The sequence below is a fragment of the Phocoena sinus genome, chromosome 5, assembly GCF_008692025.1.
Source record: "Phocoena sinus isolate mPhoSin1 chromosome 5, mPhoSin1.pri, whole genome shotgun sequence".
Lineage (NCBI taxonomy): Eukaryota > Metazoa > Chordata > Mammalia > Artiodactyla > Phocoenidae > Phocoena > Phocoena sinus.
In genome coordinates, this window is record NC_045767.1 from 94,910,871 (window position 1) to 94,933,160 (window position 22,290).

Consider the following 22,290-nt stretch of genomic DNA (forward strand, 5'->3'; position numbering starts at 1 on the left):
ACCATATCTCCCCCACCCACGTCTGACTCTTTGCCAGGATTAGTAACTCAGTTCATAAACGGCTTTTTTCTTCCCTTCATGGGAAGCCTTTGTGAAAAAATTAAATCGGAGGGGATTAGAAATACAAAAGAATGTGCTGGCAGGTGGTACCTGGTTCATGAACCTTGGTGAACTTACTGTTCACACATCTTGAAGGGAAAAAGGACTGTCATTGGTTACTGTCAGTTTACACTTATGTTGGAGGCTCTGGGAATGTCTGCCTGCTTTGGTTGGCTTTTATGCACTGATATCCAGAGACAGTGTCCCCCTGCCTTACAGTGGGGTTGGGAGCATGGGAGTGGAAGGTGCGAGAGAGAAAAGGGCAAGAAGCTGGGGGTGGTGGACCCTGAAAACTTGAAAGTACTATTGGGGCAGTCTAGCTAACTACCCAACACATGGTAGGTACTAAATAAAAGTAAGTGCAACAAGTTGAATGAATGAATGAATGTTCTGACTTGGGAGTGCCTAGCTGAGGCAAAAGAAGGTTACATTATTCAAAAGCAAAGAATATTTAAAAAATTAACCCATCTGCTTCCCTTGTTTGCTGGTCATTCTAAGGAAAACCAAATAGAAATTGGGATTTTTGACTCTCAATAGAGAATCTGGAACTGAGTATTAGGGGATGGATGACACAAATTCTAGACGGGTCCCTTGAAGTATAAATGAAAGTAACTAAAGGGGAAAGGATTTTTGTGTATATTAGATCTGTGCTGTCCAATACAGTAGCTACATATGTGCTAGATTAATTTCTTCTGGAAGAGAGAGCCTCTATACCTGTTATGGTGTCCTTGGCTGCAAGCAACAGAAATGCTCCTCTAAAAGTAGCTAAAATGAAACATTTATTATCTCATATAACAGGAAGCCCAGAGGTGGGACAGTTGCAGGGTTGATCAATCCAGGTCTCAATGATGTTGTCAAGGGTTTTCACTCTTCTGACCTTGCCACCCTGCCGTCCTCAGCATGTTGGCATTTGCTTTCTGTCTTGTCACCTCATGCCCCAGTGTGGCTTCCACAGCTTCAGACAGCTTGTCCTCAACCAGTCATGACTAAAGCCTGGTGGAAGAAAGGGGTGGACTTTTCTTCCTTTATGGGGGAGAAGAGTCTTTTCCCCAACCCCTACTGCTCTAGCACACTTCCCCTGAGGTCCCCTCCGTTGGGACTGGGACCAAGTCTGTGCACTGGCTGCAAGGGAAGCTGGGAACGTGAGTGTGTAGCAGTGAGAACTGGGTCTGGGTCTCCCAGCAAAGGAGAGCTAAAGAATGACCATCGAGTAGCCAGCAAACAGGGTCTTCCTATTAATCTTGAAGTTCCAGGCCCTCTGTGTGTCTGGCAGAGAGCAGGCCCTCAGGGCATCTGTGGAATGAATATAGTTGGATGCAAACGAATCCCAAGTTCTCTTTGGACATGTATTGACTTCTTTTCTTAGAGCCTCTTCTGCCTAGATGATATTATTTCTCAGGAGTACATTTGATATGGCTCAGTTAAGAACTATGGTAAAAAATTGTGTCACGTGCCTTGTGTTTCTACTTGATATGTGTGACATTTGCTTTTCCACTTTTTTGTTTCTTTTCTTCACTCAGCATGGTGAGCAGTGGAGTGAAAATGCCTGCACCACGTGTATATGTGACCGGGGTGAGGTCAGGTGCCACAAACAGGCCTGCCCTCCGTTAAGATGCGAAAAGGTATTTGAGAGTGTGTAGCTTGATTTTTTGAACCTTTATTCGGGGTCATTTAGGAAATGCATTTCTTAGTCCAGTGTGTCCTTTGAGGGAATCAAAAGTTTTTATGATGCTCGGAAGCAGGAAGGACCTGCTTCCCAGGAAGGAGGGGGAGGGGGAGGGGAACGTGCCTCAGCTGGGTCAGGTGGGGGAAGAAAACAGCACACAGAGTTGGTGTTTTATGTCCTTCTGCCCCATCAGGTCGGATGTTTTCGCGCCCTCCTGACCACTGCCCTTTCCCTGCCGTTCTCTCTGTTTCCTCAGGGTCAGAGAAGGGCTCAGCGTCATGGGCAATGCTGCGAGGACTGTGTGTCTCCTGCTGGAAGCTGCTCGCATGGGGGGCTTGTGCGGTACCAGGATGAAATATGGAAGGGCTCGGCCTGTGAGTTCTGCACGTGTGACCGTGGCCAAGTGACCTGCCGGACTGGGGAGTGTGCCAGAGTGGAGTGTGCCCAGGTAAGAAACGAAGGCATCTCCATTTGGACTGTAAGGCTGTCTCCAGCGGGATGGGTGGTCCCTCACCTGTCCCTTCCCTCTCGGCAGCAGAGGGGACGACCAGGTTGAACGTTCAATTTCAAGGAGGCTTTTAGCGTGAGGCTTCTGTGGTGTAAAGTAAATGCCACTCTGTTTAGACTGATTTGGAGCAGCCTCCTGGAGCTTTTAGCTCTCAGTGCATCTGGTCAGATGGGAAGCCCTGAGCCAGAGACATGGACTGGAAGGGATGACATGGGACATTAGCCTATCAGTCAGCACAGCTGGGCCTCACTGCTGGTGGCCGCCCAGCTCGCTCTGGTTGTGAAACAGAGTCCGCAGGTGCTCCGGTGGCCCGGCTTCTGTTGCAGGCCCCGCTGACAGCGTTTAGCAGAGAGGAGAGCCAACACCTAGAGGCTGCTCCTGTGAATCCATCGGGAAAGAAAATGAAATGTGTTTTTGTCATTGTTTTTGTTTTAAAGAGACAGGGAGGGAGACCTCATACATAATTAACTCTGTTGACCTCTGTTGACTTCTGCTGTCTGCAGAATTTCTAGAATCTTCTAACAAAGTAGGCTCTGTTTGGACTATAGATGTATACTATGGGGAGATGGCTTTTTTTCCCCTTTGTACCCGATTTTGATCCGCTGTACAACAAACTGCTTTTAAAGCTGTGTCCTTCTCCCTTGGCACTCCTATCTGCCCCACCAGTTTCCCGCGGCGTTGTGAACTTGAGTCGATGAGGGAAACTTGGAAGATCTGAAGCGCTGGGTGTCTGTGAAGGCATTTTTCTTTCTACTTCTCCCCCACGCCTCAGCTTCTCTTAACACGGTTCCCGAAGAGGAACAGCCATTCAAACAGGGTTCTTTTTCATGTTGCCTTCTACTTCTGTGTCTTGGTAGAGCTGAGACACATGTAGGTAAAGAGGGTCCTGCTTTTTTTGCAGATTTATTTCCCTCTACGTGCCTTTTCATTGCTTTTCTTTCTTTAGGTCAGGGGAATCAGAATGGTTGGATGAAGATGAGAAAAACCCTAGTCAGGGCCCTTTTCTGTCTCCCTCGCTCTTGGGCTGAGGCTGAGCTTCCTGGCCTCGGCAGTCTGCCCAGGGGATGCTGGGTTATTTCCAAGGTTTTAATGTGTCTAATATCCCAGGGTTTATGGAAAATCTGGGAGAGGGATCCTGGTAGGGTGGGTCCTTTAAGCCACCTATTTTCAGTCAGGTCTAAACAGAGAGTCTCAGGCACAGAAAATAATTTGGCCCGCTATCCCCAATGTAATGCATTTCCGGGCTTCCCTGGTGGCGCAGTGGTTGAGAGTTTGCCTGCCGATGCAGGGGACACGGGTTCGTGCCCCGGTCTGGGAAGATCCCACATGCTGTGGAGCGGCTGGGCCCGTGAGCCATGGCCGCTGAGCCTGCAAGTCCGGAGCCTGTGCTCCGCAACGGCAGAGGTCACAACAGTGGGAGGCCTGCGTACCGCAAAAAAAAAAAAAACCAATGTAATGCATTTCCAAGTACCTGCCAGTCTTCCATGGCTCCTACCTTTGGTAGCATAAGCCAGTTCCTGTTCTCTGTTCTTAGGAAAATGGGGAGCAGCTGCTTCAGTAAGTGGAAAGGGCCTCCGGGTTCCCCAAGCCACCCCATAGCACTATCTCGTCCCAACTCATCCTCCTCCCAGTCTTATCCATCTTCTCTCTTTTTTTTTTTTTTTTCCGGTACGCGGGCCTCTCACTGCTGTGGCCTCTCCCGTTGCGGAGCACAGGCTCCGGACGCGCAGGCTCAGCGGCCATGGCTCACGGGCCCAGCCGCTCCGCAGCATGGGTTATCCTCCCGGACCAGGGCACGAACCCATGTCCCCTGCATCGGCAGGCGGACTCTCAACCACTGCGCCACCAGGGAAGCCCTCCATCTTCTCTTTTATGAATTGAGGACTTCTAATGCCTTTAGTCAGTCTATTTCTGCAGATCTTGAATCAACTAGCACATACCCATATTTCGTTTTAAGGCACTGGGTTCTAAACTGGATATACTACCAGCGGTGAAATTTTAACCAGAATTGAATCTTACACAAATATCCCTTAACCTTCCTTCTGTGCCATACTTCTGTAAATAGCTCTGGCTAATGACCTTATGAAAGCCTGGGATACTAACTTCCTAACTTCCGCTTGGCTTGGAGATAAAAAGATGAATAAGGCACATTTTAATCTCAAGAGTTCCCAGGCTTTGGTGGAAGTCAGATACCAAAACAGAAATTATAATCTGCAGGGGCGTCAATGGTTATGAATTAATATGAATTAAATGCCTCAGGAGCACCTGGAGAAAATGGCTAAATCTGCCAAGGGGAGCAGTGAAAGTACGCTCCTAGTATTTTTATTCAATTCTGCCCTACTTTCTGCCTTTTCTAAAATATATCAAGATCATTTGATTTCTCATCTTGCATACGAAAGGTGGAATAAGTCTGAGTGCGTCTACATCCGCAAAGGTGCAGAAAAGTAAACCTCTAGAGAAAGAGGCAAAATTGTACCTCTACGCCATTGTAATCGTTGTTGCCCTGTCATCAACAGCAGGTTCCGAATTGCACTGAAATCAGCAAACAGTTTTTCTTCGTTAAAAAAAGGAGAAAGTGGCATGAGCCTTGTCTTTGATATATAAAACCAAATTCCTGGACTTGGAAACATAAATCAACAGTAGAATAGTGCAATATGACGATTTCCATGTGTTTCTATATTTAGTATTATCTTTGAGCGTGAATTCAGAAGAAGAAGTCAATTTACTTTTTTTCTTAAGAAAGGACTATTAGCTCACATTCATGTATGAGGGATAAAGTGATGGGGGGGATCAAAGCTTGTGGCAAAGTGCACGGAAGAGGGTAGGCATGCCGTAAACGTGAGGTGCCTTTCCTTTCTCCAGCAGAGGGAGATTCCTGCAAAAGAGTGTTTTCTTTTCCAATGGGCAGCTTAGTGGAATAACAGGGTCTTTCGTCTGATGGATGAATGTTGATGTGATTCAGTGGAGAGGGGTTAGCGAATTCCATCTGGCCTAAGCAGCAGAATCCTCTTAGAAAGAAAAAAGTTAGCTTTGTTTCACAAAGCAATTTTTCTCAAAGCCAAAGTCAGATGCTAATTAGAGCAAGCTCCCCACCACAGTGAACTGATGCAGATTGGGGCATCCAGATGTCTATAAATAGCAAATCTATTTAGAAATTCCTACCTCACCAAACCTGCATCCTTGTTCCCCAGGAGCAGGGCTTGCTGTTATTTACAGCAGCATTTGAAGACTCAGAAAAGCTACCTTCTTTGCCTTATCCGAGTGATGCAGGGTCCATTTTCAGTTCTGTCTGTAGGTATTGTAGCGGGCACTTAAGAATCTCTCATGCATTTCGTCTTTAATAGAAGTACACATACTCTGTCTTGTTTCAAAACATTGTTTTAAGTGACTTAGATTACATGTTTATAAACCTCTTTATATGCTTTGAAAGCAAATTTCACTGTGTTTGTGGGTTAGGCCTTCACTACCAGCTGGTTTGTCACGTTTCTGCAAAACAATTTATATGTAAATACGTCTGTTCCTTACAGCACACTCTGCTCTCCGTTGGCCTCTGGTTGGCATGAAATTTTGAGGAACAGTGATCTATCTAACTCCCTCCTTTTTGAAATAACTTTTCACATACTATAAAAAGTTACAGTCATTCATATATTTTTGTGTTTCTTTTAAAAGGGATCTTTTCCTTCATTAAAATAATACATATTCATTTTAGAAAACTGAAGGCTCAAGAGAAATAAAAAAGAGACTTTAAAGTCCATAATGCTACAATTCAAAGACAACTAATGCTTTTATTTTATATTTTTCTTTAGTGCACAGCGTTTTTAAACATAAGATATTGTGATTATTCTCTTTATGCAATTTTACATTATTCCATTTTTACCTATGATGGTTTTTGCACTTCAAATGTAATATAAATCACAAATTAAATAATGTCTTCACGTAAAGAAACATCACCATCTTTTAGGAAGTAGATATATCTTTAGAAAGTGAAAAGTGCTTTAAAGAATACTCTTTAGCCTATAGATATTAGATGTTAGTATATTTATATGAAAAATTGTAAATAGAGGTTGTATTTTTAATAGCAGCTTCCCCGGGAGGCAGGACTACAGTGACATTATGTTTTCTAAGTTATAGAATTCAGAATTATTTAATTTTTTATAGTAAGCATTTATTATTTGTGTAAAAATAAAAAATTTGAAATGATTGATGTTGGGAAGTTAAAATGATAACTTTGAAAGTTTAATATCTACCTTCCTAGTGTGGCATGTCTTTCCTTCCCCTTATAATTTTTTAAATAGTGATTATGTGAACTGGATAACAGTTTCAGAATATTGAATAGAAATTAGTCTTCTGCTGCTTAATTTATGCCCGGGACTTCGTCTGTGCATATAGGGATGTGTCTGATTTTGTATTCAGGGGAAAGTGTTGGTTTGATTTGAGCACTGTTGATGAAACCAGCTCACAAGTTCAAGCCTTGTATATTTAAGGTAGCCTGATCCTTTTCTGAAACTCATAACTTTCCAAGACTATAACATTACTCTTGGCCATTCTTCTTCTTCGTGTGAATTCCTGGTCATGGGTAGGAAATCATGCACAAGTATCACCAGAACTGGAAAGCAAAAGCACTTGGAGGAAGGGGTGAGCTGTATTGACTAGGCTTTTCATAGGAAGATAGCACAGGGGAGATGGAATAAGCCGTGGGCCAAAGGAGAGGGTTGAGTTAAGGTTTTTCATTCCAGTCAGGGAATTCAGCCGCTTCACAATTCAGCGCTGCTACCTGGAGATGTTAATTTGATACGTGCCTGTGCAACCCTTACTTCTACAGGGTGAAGAATTAATTCACTTAGATGGAAAATGCTGTCCTGAATGCGTTTCAAGGAATGGTTATTGTGTATATGAAGAAAATGCAGAATTTGTGAGTATCAGGCTAATAACCGAAGACTAACAAAAATTAATCATCCAAAACTAATTTAACAAGGGGGCATTTCCTTCTCATTTCTTTTACCCATTCATTTGTTTAATGAACGTGATTGCACACCTACTATGTTCCCGGAATTGGAGATACAGAAGCCGACACAGCATGCAGAGTCCCTGCTCTCAGGGAGTTTCCGTTCTAGCGTGGGGACACACACAACAAACACACGTGTCAGGGGGTGATGGGTGCTGCCTGGAAAACAGGGCAGCTGGGGAGTAACTGAGGGGGGGAGGTGCTCTTTTACCTCAGATGATGGGGGAAGTCTTCTCATGAGGAGAAATTTGAGCAAAACCTGAAGGAAGTGAGGGAGCGAGCCAGGGATATCTTGGGGGAGAAACATACCAGGAAGAGGGATCAGGAAATTAAAAAAAACAGTGAAGCAGAAGTGTGCTTGGCACGTCCAAGAAAGTGAGTTTGGCTGGAGGCAAGGAATGAGGGGGAAAGGAGTTGAGATGAGATCCAGCAGGTAGCCTGGACGCTGGTTTTACCCTGAGGCCGATGGGAGCTTCTGGGCAGTTTTGATCAGAACAGTGCTGTGATGGGGCTTACGTGCAAAAGGATTACTTTTGCTGCCACGTGGGCCAGTGACGGGGGGTGGGGTGGGGGGGGTGGGGGGGGCGTGGTGCGAGAGTGGAAGTAGGTGGTCCATTTAGAAGGTTTTTGCAATAGTCCAACTCTAAAACTCTATTAGCTAAAGCTTTATTTCTCCCTAAGTCTGTACTTTTTTTATTTTATACCCCAAAGGAAAAATATTTATCTTAATCTCTTCAAATTTGCTCTATTTATATAGCCCTTATTTTCCACATGGGGCTCTTGGAATGTTGATAAATTCACTGTGTTCTTAAAAGTATGCCAGTTGATCATAAGTACAATTGCATCATTGACCAATCAAAAAGGGATTATAAGAATTAGGATTAGGTACTTTGATTTGTGAAGTGATTCCTACACCCTTTTTCCTCCCGATCTGGGTAAACTGCATCTGTCAACCAGCCAGTTTTTTGTATAAGCTGGGCATGTAGTACTGCATAGGGTTAACATTCAGGCTCTAAGTTCAAATCCCTACTTTGCCACATACGGACTGTGACCTTGGGCAAGTTACTTAATCCTCAGTTATAGAGATAAAAATAGTACTTACCTCATTGGTCTATTGAGATGATATGTATAAACTTAGAACAATACCTGGCATATAAGAAAGCTTAAAAATGTGATCATTACTATGGTTATTATCATGCTGTTGGCATTGTTTGTTTCATATTGATATTTCCTCATTTAGTCATCCTTGTTTCCTAAGAATTTAGGAGATTAAATTCTGTACATATTGAACTCAAGTTTTCTCTCTCAATCTCTCTCTCAATATGAATTTCCCTGTCCATTTTTGGAGGTAAATTAAGCCCAGTGGAATGAAACAAAAGCAAGTTGTTTGAAATAAGCACAAATCCCCATGATGCTCCAGTACCATATAAGTTTCAAGAATTTGCTCTTATAAGCTTAGATCTCTTGACTGCAGAGTCCTTCGTATTGAGGGGAATTGAAGCCAGATAACCCAGCACAAAGTGCGAATAAGAACTCAAAAATATCTGCTAGGCATGTTGTCTTCACCTCATATTGCTTGTTTCTGGCATAGATAGATTTTATTTCTACTCATAACCAGTGAATGAAATTGCTTGTTACTTGGCGAGGAATGGATGTTTCCTAATGAAAAAATGAAAAGATCAGCCTAATGGTGTTTTTAGTGGTATAATAATAAATACGTTTCTGTTTCTCTCTGTTCCTAGATGTCCTCAAATGCGAGTAAAGTTAAACATATTCCAGTAAGTATAGATTTTTAGCTTGTACATAGATATGTATTAAATCCTTTTAAGCAATTATCTACATAAACTCTCCTGGGGACCCTTAGTATTTTTAACAGGTATATTTGCTGACAATGTGGTCTGGGATTAAGAATTGTAATGATAACCAAGACTTGGATTTATTGAACTTATCCTCCTTTCTTTTTTTCTTTTTTTTTTTTTTTTTGTGGTACGCGGGCCTCTCACTGTTGTAGCCTCTCCCATTGCGGAGCACAGGCTCCGGACGCGCAGGCTCAGCGGCCATGCCTCACGGGCCCAGCCGCTCCGCGGCATGTGGGATCTTCCCGGACCGGGGCACGAACCCGCGTCCCGTGCATCGGCAGGTGGAGTCTCAACCACTGCGCCACCAGGGAAGCCCTATCCTCCTTTCTTTAGCTTATTTTTTTGCCCCACGAATGATAATTAACACTTCTCCAACTACAAGCTCCTACACAGGTCCTTTCCCTTTCTTGTGATGATTTTCTCCTCAATTTTTCTGGCCTGGAAAACTCAGTTTACCCATCAGCACAATTTCATGTACTGCAGAGCACTGAAGAGAGAGCTTTTTGGGTCTGGGGTGTGTTTGTTCCCCAGGCACTACTGAGTGTTCATTCTCTCTAAGTTGTTTGCAGGACAACGTTGTATGATTTCTTTTGAAGGGAAAGTGCAAGCGTGTTTGTTCACATGAGCAAGCTTACAGTTTTTGAGGTTATAGAATAAGGGGGCCAGGAACCCAGTCTGCCTTGAAATGGAAGAAAAGCAATTCTACCTTCTCAAGATAATATTCCTCATTTTTCTAACACTGTCATTCACTGTTGCTGAATACTGTCACATTAATTGTTTGGAATGTTTAACATCAGCTGGCTTAATAAACATTTCATCAGAGCTTTATTTTCAAGTATGCTCTTCTATTCTGTTTTGTTTTACCTTTTCATCTCCCTAAACATTCTTGTAGGAACCTTTTCTCCTTTCTGTCTCCAGGGTGAATAGGACAGCAAGCAAAAAGGAATTGCTCTTTATAATTCACTTTGGACTCTCTCTCAAAGTACTAATGTTTATTACCATTGTTTGTTTGGCTGAAAAGAATATTCATGGCACATCCACAGCCCACTAAAAGTGGGCATGCAAGAGCTGTCATTTTAAAAATACAATGACCCTACTGTTACTCTTACTGTAAAAACAATAAGGAAATTCAGGGTTTTAAACAGATTCCTACTGTTATTATAAAGACTGTATTTAATGTACCTGCTAATCACTAGGTACATAGTAATCCCCTTTTGAGTGTTTTTTTTTTTTTTTTGCTGAGATAGGTTTGAGAAACAAGTGTTATATGCTTCCTGCTTATTCTGGAAGTTCCAGTATGCTTTCGTACTTTATCTTTCTGCCTGGGTTCTACATTAAAATAAACCAATTATAAACAAAGAAGGAGAGATACTATCTTTTTAAATTTAGAACTCTTCTACCACTGTCCTGTTTCAGAGTTAGCTTTGAGTTAGGTTTGACAAGGAGCCTTCACCTTGTCTCTTATGGAAATTATACGTTCTCCACCAGCGAACTGTCTTCTGAATCTTTGCACTCTGGTAACAGTGTCATTCTTTACCGTTTCCTGCAGGAGGGGGAGAAGTGGGAGGATGGCCCTTGCAAGCTGTGTGAGTGCCGGGGGGCTCAGGTAACTTGCTATGAGCCCTCTTGTCCTCCGTGTCCGGTAGCCACACTAGCTCAGGCGGTGAAGGGACAGTGCTGTCCAGATTGCACATCAGGTGGGTCCATGTCCAGTTTATTTCTGCTGAGATGTTTTTACTGCCAAAAAATTCAGAGAGATCTCCTCTCCTCCCACCCCTTGCTTCATTTTCTTTAGTCACCCACTGGGTTGGTTTGTTTGTTTATTCTTAATTTTTCTAACAAATGATGCTTTGTCCATGTATTTGCCAAAGTCTACTGATTATGAGTATGTGACCTTGCACCAAGTCATTGGTCCTCTCTGAATCTTAATTTTCTTGTTGATAAAACAGCCTTATCTACCTTGCAAAATTATTGTGAACATCAAATAACATAATATTTGACAACTTGTAAAAGCAAATATATGCATTAGGACTGTTCCATTGTTGAAGATAGAAGAAAAATTGCTGAAAGTTTGTTATGGACGTTCATTTCTTTAAGGTGAACCGTTAAACAGATGGCTTTTGGAGTTCTCAGATGGGTTTTTGAAGTTTAAAGACTCATTAATTTCTTCCCAAAGAAAATTTTATCTACTTGTTCTGCAACTCTGCCTTCGAATCACCTGGGGTTGAATTAGTTCCAGTTAATAATTGTTGTCAAGCACTAAAGCTGCTCTAGCTGAGCAGTAATTTGCCTATAAGCTCAGTCTCTCTCGGAGAAGTGGCATTTCCTTCTATTCATATTTCAGAATTAATTGTTTTCATCCATGGGTTGCAGTTTTTCATATAGGCAGTTGCGCTTGTATTCTGGCTAATCAGTGTTTCTGTGAAGAGTTTACCATGGGAAAAGAATAGCAACTTTAGGGTTTAATTACGTTACCTTCACTAAAGTGGCTCTCTGGGCTTTCCAAAACAAATATTTAGCATATTATAATGTCCCATACCTTGAAAATTAGGTCCTTGGCAACTTCGAAAACTGAAAACGTCCTTTGCTGACAAATACCACTAAGTTCAGTGATGATCCCAATGACTGGGAATGAGATTTGAAATCTTGGAGAAAAAGAAAACTGACTGTATTCTTTTAAGAAAATAATAACTATTTTTAAGCAGTGTAGGTTTTATGTCCTAACCTTTTATGCACATCAAAGGTTAAGAAGAACATTTAAGAAATTATAAATTATTGAATCTGCTTAAATCATCTATTCAATATTATGGCACTAGTCATTCCTGTTTCTAGAGGTATTCTAGGAGGTAGAAGCATTCAGTAGGGCTAGTTTGGTAATGTTTTTAGCGTCTTCACTTTAAGGAGACAGGAGACAGGAGGCAGTGATGGTATTTCAGACAAGGAGCAATTCCTTGAAATCTTGCATTGAGATCAGTTTTGCTATTTGGGGTCCTTTTTCATAGGGACCAGAGTTTTCTGTTCTCCATGTTCTATACAGGTCCATATACCCCATAGATCCTTTGTTAGAAGGATGTAAGAGAAATCACGTGGTCTTTACTGAGCTCTCCTCTTTGTCCTTGATTGTAGTTCATTGCCACCCAGACTGCTTGACCTGCTCTCAGTCGCCAGACCACTGTGACCTCTGTCAGGACCCCACAAAGATGCTGCGGAACGGACGGTGTGTGCACAGCTGTGGTCTGGGATTTTACCAATCCGGTGCTCTCTGTTTAGGTACGGCTCCAGGCAGACAGCCCAGAGGGGGACTGAGGCTCACTGGTGTCCAGGATGGGGTCATGGCACAGGAAATGAACAATTTCCAAAAACCATTAGAAGGGAGTAATGTCATCCGTAGGCTACTTGACCTCTCTACTTGCAAGTCTCTTTCTTCTAACATTTGATGGGTGTTTCCAGGCTTCCCGGGGAGGTAGATGATGGGGCAGTCAGATGCTTACTAGGTAGTCATGGCTGGATTTTTCACTTTTGAAAACTTTCAAGGGTAGTCATTGGGATGCTTGGTGTCAGTTATTAAAACCCTCATATAGGGTCTTGCCTGGTGGTCCAGTGGTTAAGACTTCACCTTCCATTGCAGGGGGTGCGGGTTTGATCCCTGTTCGGGGAGCTAGGATCCCCCATGCCTTGCAGCCAAAAAACCAAATCATAAAACAGAAGTAATATTGTAACAAATTCAATAAAGACTTTAAAAATGGTCCACATCAAAAAAATCTTAAAAAAAAAAGAAACCCTGCTATAATCCAATATAGAACTTTAGAGTTGACATGAACCTTCGAGATCACTTATGAGAACTTTCTCATTTCACAAATGGGAAATCTGTGGGCCAGAGAATTAGCTGGCTTGCTTAATATCACACAGATAGTTGGTAACAGAGCTTATCTCTTGTGGGTTACCAGAGGATCCAGAATGGGTTCACGTGCAATCAGAATTCTTATAGTACATCTGGGAGGGAGCTCTTACCTGGGAGAATTTGGCTTGGTTGAGGCCAAATCATGGTTACTTTTTCTCCTATCTCTGACTCGTGGGGTTAATTATCCATTTAAGAGTGTGTAGGCTCATATCCTGGCTGTGAGTATAACCTCTCTGTGCCTCAGTATTCTTACCTGTAAAGTGGGGTAATACCGGTACCTTCCTCAGAGGGTCTTGAGAGGATTACATGTGTCAATACACGTAAAATGCCTAGAATAGTGTCTAGGATGTAGTCAGGCCTCAATAAAAATCAACCGCTTTTATTATTTTTGTAATTATTCACTTCTCCCTACTCTTTCTCCTGATTCATAATCTTCAGCCTTTTTGGAAGTTATTTATATCTCTGCCGTAAGGGATATTCTTGTAAAATGGTTGAGTGAGAAAGATATTGAGGGCAATTGGATAAGAAGAAAAGAGCATAGACCCCTGAACCTAACTTCCTGGCTTCCAATGCCAGCTTCATGTGACCTTGACCTCGAGCAGGTTACTTAACCTCTGTGAGTATTAACATTGGGATTAATACTCTCTACCTCATAGAGTTTTTGTGAAGATTAAATGTATTCATATATGTAAAGCACTTTGCCCAGTGCCTGGCATGAAATATGTGCTACGTAAATGAAGGCTCTAGAGTTCTTTTCCTGCCTGTTTTGTTCTCTGTGTCTCCAGAGCCTCAGAATTAGGCTGTGTAGGAATTGGCACTGGGTGGTGCCCTCGAACTCATCAGAGATTCCCTTTCTCTTTCTCCCAACCTTGTCCGAGTCAGCCTGCCAGCCTCAGTGTTCCATGTGCACCAGTGGGCTAGAGTGCTCGTCCTGCCGGCCTCCCCTGCTGACGCAGCATGGCCAGTGCGTGTCCACCTGTGGGAACGGCTTCTACCAAGACCGCCACTCCTGTGCAGGTAATCACTGCCTGGGCCACAGTCAGCCGGGCCACTGAGAAAGCCATCCCCTGCCCCCAAGCCATCTGGGGCCACCCAGAGCTGTAGACTCCTTTCTTGCATGTCCTTCGTTAGATGTTTAGAAAAATCATTTGGAGGGAAAATGGTGAAAGAGAACAAGTGCATTTATTCATCAGGTGTGCAGGCCGAATGAGCTCCAAGGTGAAGGTCCTCTGTGGAGGAGGCTGCTGGCCGTCTCCACTCCAGGTCGTGGTCATAGGCAGAGTCCACGGGACTGTGGAAACCATCTTGAGAGGAAACACTGGTACTGTGCATGCCATGCAGATGTGAGCAGAGCGGGGCCAGGGGCCACTCGCATTATAGATCTCTTTGAGATCTGTAAGAATTCTTCTATAACTCTGTATCCCCAACATCAAGGGCTGCACAAAGAGTTCAGATTTGTGCAGCGTTTGTTGAACAACTGTTTGAGGAATGAAGGAATGTCCTATCCCTTGGTGATCCTGTAGGACCAGTGTTTCAACAGAAGTCTCAGCCATAAAAGAGAAAAGAACCCTTAATGTTTATTACAATCATGTTCTGTTTATCTGTTATTTTAGAAAAGGCTCAAAGTGGGTACATACAAACACGTTTATAAGTGTCTAATGGTTTGGCAATTTAGGTAAACTGCTGAAATTTCAATTTGATGAAATTATTGAATGTATTCTTTACTCCTTTCTTCTATACCATCAAAGAGACCTCCTGCTAGCACTCCTGCAACAGATTTGCTTTTGAAAGGGAATTAATTCCCTGTGGATTTTATTCTTCCCTCCGTACCACCTCCCCTCTACCACATGTCCCACCTACACGTTTACTTTTATCTTTTCCTTTCTGGCCACTTTTCTTTCTCCCAAGCCCAGTGTTTTAACTGGTGATGTTAATGCTGTTTCAGGGCACTTTGAAATGGGTAATGTTTCATTTGATTACTGGTTTACGTAGCTGACTGCTTCCACATTCCATCCACATACCCATACACAAATGCCTTAGTAGAAAGTTGCTGGGAAAATTTGTTCGTGCTCCCTCCAGGGAATTAAACCAATTTGCTTTAGTTCAGCCTGGTTGCATTTTTATACATAAAATGAGAAGAAAAGAGAGAGCAAGGGGAGAGAGAGACGAGGAGAAAGAGAATGATCTTAAAAATTAAAGATAAACTTGTGATCAATTTCCATATACTGTTTCGACGCTGAGATTGCACAAAAAATCTTTCCTCGTAAATAAGCTTTCTCACTGTCGGAACTATTTGAAATATTTGTGCTTGCACCACTTTTGGTGACTTTTCCCCGTTGACCTTAGAATTCGGTCAGTGAACCAGCGCTCTTCCAGAAAGTGCTAAACTTTTCAAAATGAGCCTGCCATTTTATGGTAACGACAGGTTGTTTTGGACTGATTCCTCCTGGCAGGGTCATTTATGTTCTGGCTGGCGTCAACTGGCACTTTATTGACCCATCAAAACCAAAAGAAAGTGAACGCTGTGCTGCGGAAACGCATTACCAGAAATTACCTGACTAATATTCATGCTCGCTATGTTGAATACAAGGGAGAGTGAGAAATTTGGGGCAGAGCCAATTGGCACGTAGACCCAATGACTCTTCAATGAAAGAGTCGGAGCAGGTAAACCAGGGAGGGGTGGAAGAAGGCCCTGAGTCCTGCCAGAGAACTGCATCTTTAGGGCCCTTTATCACTGCCACACTTCCCCTGAGATTTTTGGTGTATACACACATATATACATATGCTTACAAACGTGTACACGTGTGTGCATATATTAATATTATTGTTATAATCTTGTGCTTGATTAAACTGAATAGCATTGTAAATATAGATCACATTTTGTGTCCCATACCAGTCACTGCTTCATTTCCTCTGCCTTCCCCAACTTGAGAGTTTGACGCTTTGATCACTTTACCTGAAGGATCAGCACCACCCAGTTTTTTTCTTTCTTTTTTTTTTTTTTTTTTTTTTTTTTGCGGTACGCGGGCCTCTCACTGTTGTGGCTTCTCCCGTTGTGGAGCACAGGCTCCGGACACGCAGGCTCAGCTGCCATGGCTCACGGGCCCAGCCGCTCCACGGCATGTGGGATCCTCCTGGACCGGGGCACGAACCCACGTCCCCCGCATCGGCAGGCAGACTCTCAACCACTGCGCCACCAGGGAAGCCCCATCCAATTTTTATACCAGTCTAAATCGGACACCGGCAATGTGTAAGTTGCCTCTTCCCTACAGCAGGGAGGGCCAAGGAGTAGTCACCCTCTTAATGCCTAGAACTCACTTTTAGGCCTGGCTCTCAGGCTTCTGCCTTAATCCCTTTTGCCACCACCTGGATCTGGTCCAACATTCCTTCTTGACCCCATGGACACTAGGTCCTAGGACTGGGGTTCTCCTTTGGTTCCTGCCACCTGTTCTGTTGTGACCCTCTTCTAGGAATTAACAGCCCATCTCTTAACCCCAGCCTGATGGTCAAGCTTGCCCCATGTATGGATGTTCTTTGTCCCACCCCCCCAACACCACGTGACCTTGCACCCTTCCCCCATGGCTCTTAGGTACCACTTTGTCCTGGACTTACTGTATTCTCTCTACCAGAGTGGTGATTTCATTACCTCTTCTTAGAAACCTTGGTATTAAATCTAAATCTAGATCCGGACTGAGCTCGCCCATCCTGAGAACATTCTTCCTTGCCTGTCTTGCCCCTCTTTTCAATCAACCTCTGTTTTACTCTGGTGGAACTACTGAACTGTACACACAAATCATAGATATAAAAGCCCATAAGAAGAAAAGTTAAAACGACCAAACTAACACACACTATGCAAGATTAGTTTAAAATGACTAGCTCAAGACTGTAGACCTTGAGATGAGAAAGAGCAGAATTTAGCCAATTTTTATATGTGTATCAGCGTTTGCTTTGTCTACTTAAAACTTCCAGTATTCGCAAAAGTTTTGAGGATGGAGCTGTGTGTACCCATGGCAGGTGCTGCCTTCATACTGCAGACCCAGAGATGGGCGGGAGGGTGATACAGTGAACGAGACCGTAGGCTTGGGAGCCAAACCACCTGGATGCCAGTCTTGGCTCTGTCACTTCAAACAGCCTATTCTTTAACTTTGTGCTTCAGTTGCCTGCGGCTGAAGCAGGGACAGTGATATCTGCCATATAGCGTTGTGCAGATTGAATGAGGGAATTCACACATGTCATTTAGGGCGGCACCTGGCACCTGTAAGCCCTCCGTGTATGTTAGGAGACTTGGATTTTTGCTTCCCATTGTCCTCTCCTGTTCCCTGTCCCCCACTCTTCCATTCATTCTCTATTGACCATTGCTCGAGGTCCTGCGAATATGAAGCCAAGAGACCATGTTTGCCTGTAGTGAGCTGGTAATCAAGGCAGGGTTAGCTGCTGCTTACAGAGATGTGAGAAAATACAAACACAAAAACCTCTGCAGCTTATTCTATATCTGATTGCTGTGTGGTCTTAGATTTTGAAACTTAAAGAATCAAGCAACTGAACATTTTTTAGGTTTGTGTGAGTTGAATCTCAACTATACCACTTCCTGCTGTATGGCTTTGGGCAAGTCATTTAACCACTTTGAGCCTCAGTTTCCTCCACTGTAAAATGGGGATAATATTATCTACTTTAAGCCATTAATATGAAGGTTAGAAAAGATGTTTGAAAATGTAAATATATTATGACTGACACATAGTATGTGGACAATAAAAGGCGGCTGTTGTCATTATCAAATCTGTACCTTTATTTTTCAATTTATGCAAATGAAAATCAAATAGGTTGCATTAGTAAACAAAGGGTTTGTGTCTGATTTTAAACAACTTTTGTATATTATGGAGAAGTAAATATAATATAGAGAACGGTTTACTGCATTCATCACAGGTTGAGATCATTTTATTTTCTTTAAATGCTCCGATTAAATGATGAGAATCTGGAATGATTTGTTTCTTAGCCAACATTAAGGTATATTTAGAAGGAAAACTTATGAGAAGAAAACCTGTAAAATTTACTTATAGGATACTGACCTGGCTGAGATTTAAAAGCTGTAGTTTGAACAGAAGAATTTCTAAAGTTAATTATTTGTTGGAATTTTGTTTGACTGGAGCAGCCCCACCATTTGTGGACGTGAAGCGCTGACCCCTTGCAGCCAGGCCCAAAGCAGTACTTGCTGGGTCTCGGCGTTACATTCTGCTTGTGGCTGAGCCCAGCCTGGCCGTGCCCAGGAAGAACCTCTTGGCAAAGGCATTTATGAAACTGATGTTCTGAAATCCTCAAGAAAATAGGAGCCCTCCTTGTTCTGTTGGGACAGCCACTGTCAAGCTGGTTTCTTCCATGGCCCCTCCAACATCCCCCAGAACGGGAGGGTCAGTCCCAATTTCACTGCCACATCACATATTCAGTCTGGGGGCCCAGCACATCCTACCAGTCTGTCTTCGCTCATTTTGTTCTGCTCTTTTAATCATACACATGTTCAAGCCTCTGGTATTCTACAGCAATTACGGTGTCTCACTTAATTGCTGAGTGTCTTGTAAAGGGGACTTACTGCTTCAAGTGATATTCCCATCTCCTTCATTCTGTTTATGCGACGAATAATTTGTTGAGTCTCTTCCACGTCCCAGGCACTGGGATACTGCAGTGAACTGACAGAAGACTGCCCTGTGGTTCAGGAACTTATGTTCTCAATGGGAGAAGAGTGTCAGTAAATAAGTAAATAAATAAGATCATTTCAAATAGTTACCATTATATGAATTCATTACTTTCAGTGCTATAAAGACAGTTTAAGGGGCTTCCCTGGTGACGCAGTGGTTGAGAGTCTGCCTGCTAATGCAGGGGACACGGGTTCGAGCCCTGGTCTGGGAGGATCCCACATGCCGCGGAGCAACTAGGCCCGTGAACCACAACTACTGAGCCTGCGCGTCTGGAGCCTGTGCTCCGCAACAAGAGACGTCGCCATAGTGAGAGGCCCGTGCACTGCGATGAAGAGTGGCCCCCGCTTGCCACAACTAGAGAGAGCCCTCGCACAGAAACGAAGACCCAACACAGCAAAAATAAATAAATTGACTAATAAACTCCTACCACCAACATCTAAAAAAAAAAAAAGACAGTTTAAAAAGTTTATTATAGGGGTTTCCCTGGTGGCACAGTGGTTGAGAATCTGCCTGCTAATACAGGGGACACGGGTTCGAGCCCTGGTCTGGGAAGATCCCACATGCCGTGGAGCAGCTAGGCCCGTGAGCCACAACTACTGAGCCTGCACGTCTGGAGCCTGTGCTCCGCAACAAGAGAGGCCACGACAGTGAGAGGCCCGCGCACCGCGATGAGGAGTGGCCCCCGCTTGCCGCAATTAGAGAAAGCCCTCGCACAGAAACGAAGACCCAACACAGCCAAATATAAAAATAAATAAATTAAAAAGAAGGTTCAACATTTAAATTTAAAAAAAAAAAAGTCTGTTATAGGAAGTGACTGATTACTGAGGCAGGGACGGGTCTTATCCTTCTGAATTCCCCACAGTGCTGAGCACATATAAGGCCCTCTGGAACAACTTTTGATTGAAAGAAGTGTGATTTAAACCGCTGCACAGAGGAGAAAGCATAGGATTGTACAGGTGCCTAGACTCTGGCTTCCTGGTAACCCGACTTCCATTTAGCTTCTATTATCTACTCCCTGTCAGCAATTCCTGGCTACCTGTGGCCTCAGGAAAATTACAGAATCTTACTTTTCCCACCCTTCTTTTTCTTGTCTGTATTTACCTCTTCTCTGAGATCACTGGGTGCCTTATGAGTGCCGAAACAGTGATTCTTCTTAAAAAAAAAACCTGTCACCGGAACTTGGGAAGTATCCACGGGGTGTTTTAAGCCATTCAGAAGGGAGGACCACAGGAGTGCCCTCCTAGAATGTTCATTTCCTGAGTAAACTAGGCCCAGTGAAGCAGGTGACAATCGTATTCCAAATCCCCTCCCTCTCTGGACATTCTCGAAAAGAATAAATGGAGAAAGGAAGGAAAAAGCAGCTGGTGGTGTTTTGCCTGGGGCCTCTGCTCTAGCAGGCGACTGGCTGTGTTTGGCATTTGTGCTGCTTGTCGGACCCTTGCCGTGTATGCCAAAGGCAGATGACGGAACAGAAGTATCACATACCAGCCGAGAAAGCCCGCCACAAGTGCAAGGGAGTTTATCTTCCAGACAGATCCCATTCTTCCTGACAAATCTGAACCCCCAAATATTTCAGCTATGGATTACAAAGTAGTGACAAGTCTTCTGGCTTTCTGCCCAGTTCTTAGCATTCTCAGTTATTTTAGCTAGACTGTGTGGCATACATTTGTACATTCTTTCTCTCTTTTCCCCATTCCCCACCCGGCACCCTCCCTGCTCTGCCCTCCCCTCCCTTTTTTACGCTGCCCACAGAGCACCCAGCACCTCCATGCTAATCACTGCCCAGATCTGAGCAGGCTGCGCCAGTGCGGCCAGGAAGTCTGGGAACTCACCCATCAAAAGCCTGGTTTGAGCTGGTGGTCCCTCCTTTGGGTCTTTAGTTTCTATAGACACATAGATTCAAGGATAGCCATTTAATTAACACGAGCTGAGGAAAAACCCAGGGAGTCCAAGCAGCTGAGAGGTGCCAATGGTCACAGTGGATGAATGGAATCTGAGAATTCTGTTTGTCAGGCTCAGCCTAGGTGGTCACCGCATTTGAAAACCCTCAGGGTGTGCTGTGTTGTAGATTTAGGAGTATAGGTAGAGGGGCTGCAGACAGAAAGGATAACCTGAGGAGTGTTCCTGCTAGCATGCTTGTAAATCTCTCTCCATGTGGACCTGCCAAAGCCTCCGTCAGCTGGGAAGTCATTCCTTCGGTTCAAGCTCTCTGTCTACAGAAGACCCTGCTAAAAATTCAAATATGTCACCAAGACAAGCAAATCATTCAGCTGTATCACAAATGTGGTTAATAGATTAACTAGCTATTTACCCAGCACCTGCCTTAGGGAACAGGACTATAGGCTTTTTTTTTTCTCCTTTAGAAATTTTTTCCCCTAAGTACCAGATGAATTCATCGAATAAAGTCAGTAAAATTCAAGGCGCATAAAATCAGTGAAAATCCCTGACTCAAGCTCTCCCAAATCATGGCTGTTGGTATTTTGGTGAATGTCTTCCTAATTTATGTAGTGTGTGTGTATGTGTGTGTGTGTGTGTGTGTGTGTGTTATGCACACAGACACATATAGATGCATTTATTTTTCAAAAGTAAAATCACACTCCATATATAGTTTTATTGCCTGTTTTCCCCATGCTATTTATTATCCTTCTACAACATCTTTTTAAAGCTGTTGTATAACTTTCCATCTGTGGCTGTGCAATAATTCATTTAGCCAATCCTCTGTTTGACATTTCTTCCGCATTTTCCCATGATCATAAATAACCATGATGTAAACATTTTTAATAGAAATTGTGGTAAATATGTTTGATTAGGGTGAATTCTTAGACATGTAATTGCTGGCCCTAAGTGTATATAGGCACATATTTAAGCTTTTGACACATATTAACATATTACCCTCTTTTAAAGAAGCTGTAATTTGCACTCCTGCTAGAAACACATGAGGGTGCCTACCTCCTACTACCCTTGTCAGCACTAGGTATTACGATTCTCATTACATTTGTCAATTTGATTGATGTAAAATGTAATCTTGTTTATTTATTTATTTATTTATTAATATTTATTTTGGGGATTCATATGAAGGAAGTTGAATTAATCATACTTACCCGTTCATGGCCCCCTTTCATCATTGGCCTGAGCCAGGTTATTCTCCTCATCTATCTGTCTATCTCCCTGTCTGTCTACTCCTTTTGTCCCCATAACCTGTTCCCACTTCCTTTCTCCCCAGCTCCCCACTTAAGTAACTATTCTAATGCAATTTAATGTGGATTTGTTGTATGTGTGTGCTCTTATTGTTTTGTATGCATGTATTTTAAATATTCATACCTATTACTAGGTGGATATTTCATTCTTTTCCCTTTTTTTTTTGTTTTTTAGTTTCAATAAGTGGTTTTATTACTGGTTAGATTTTACAACTTCTGATATTTGAATAGACTTCCACCTTAAAATTCTAAAACAACAAAGTGACTGTTGGAGGGGGTTGATTTTTTTCTTTTTTCTTTTCTTTTTAGGACTATTCAAAGTAACAAACTTTTTTTTTTTTTTTTTACATTTTTGCTCTGGTTAT

At 43.0% G+C, this 22,290-nt stretch overlaps 1 protein-coding gene across 2 annotated transcripts in view; it reads left to right on the plus strand.

The window, feature by feature from the left end:
- FRAS1 (Fraser extracellular matrix complex subunit 1) overlaps nt 1-22,290 on the plus strand; it is a 458,507-nt gene that overhangs the window by 190,680 nt on the left and 245,537 nt on the right. For both annotated transcript variants that reach the window (XM_032632916.1, XM_032632915.1), the window contains exons 8-14: nt 1,620-1,721; nt 2,022-2,213; nt 7,096-7,185; nt 9,021-9,056; nt 10,687-10,834; nt 12,264-12,407; nt 13,921-14,055. In XM_032632916.1, coding sequence (XP_032488807.1) covers nt 1,620-1,721; nt 2,022-2,213; nt 7,096-7,185; nt 9,021-9,056; nt 10,687-10,834; nt 12,264-12,407; nt 13,921-14,055 — 847 coding nt within the window. The remainder of the gene's footprint in view (nt 1-1,619; nt 1,722-2,021; nt 2,214-7,095; nt 7,186-9,020; nt 9,057-10,686; nt 10,835-12,263; nt 12,408-13,920; nt 14,056-22,290) is intronic.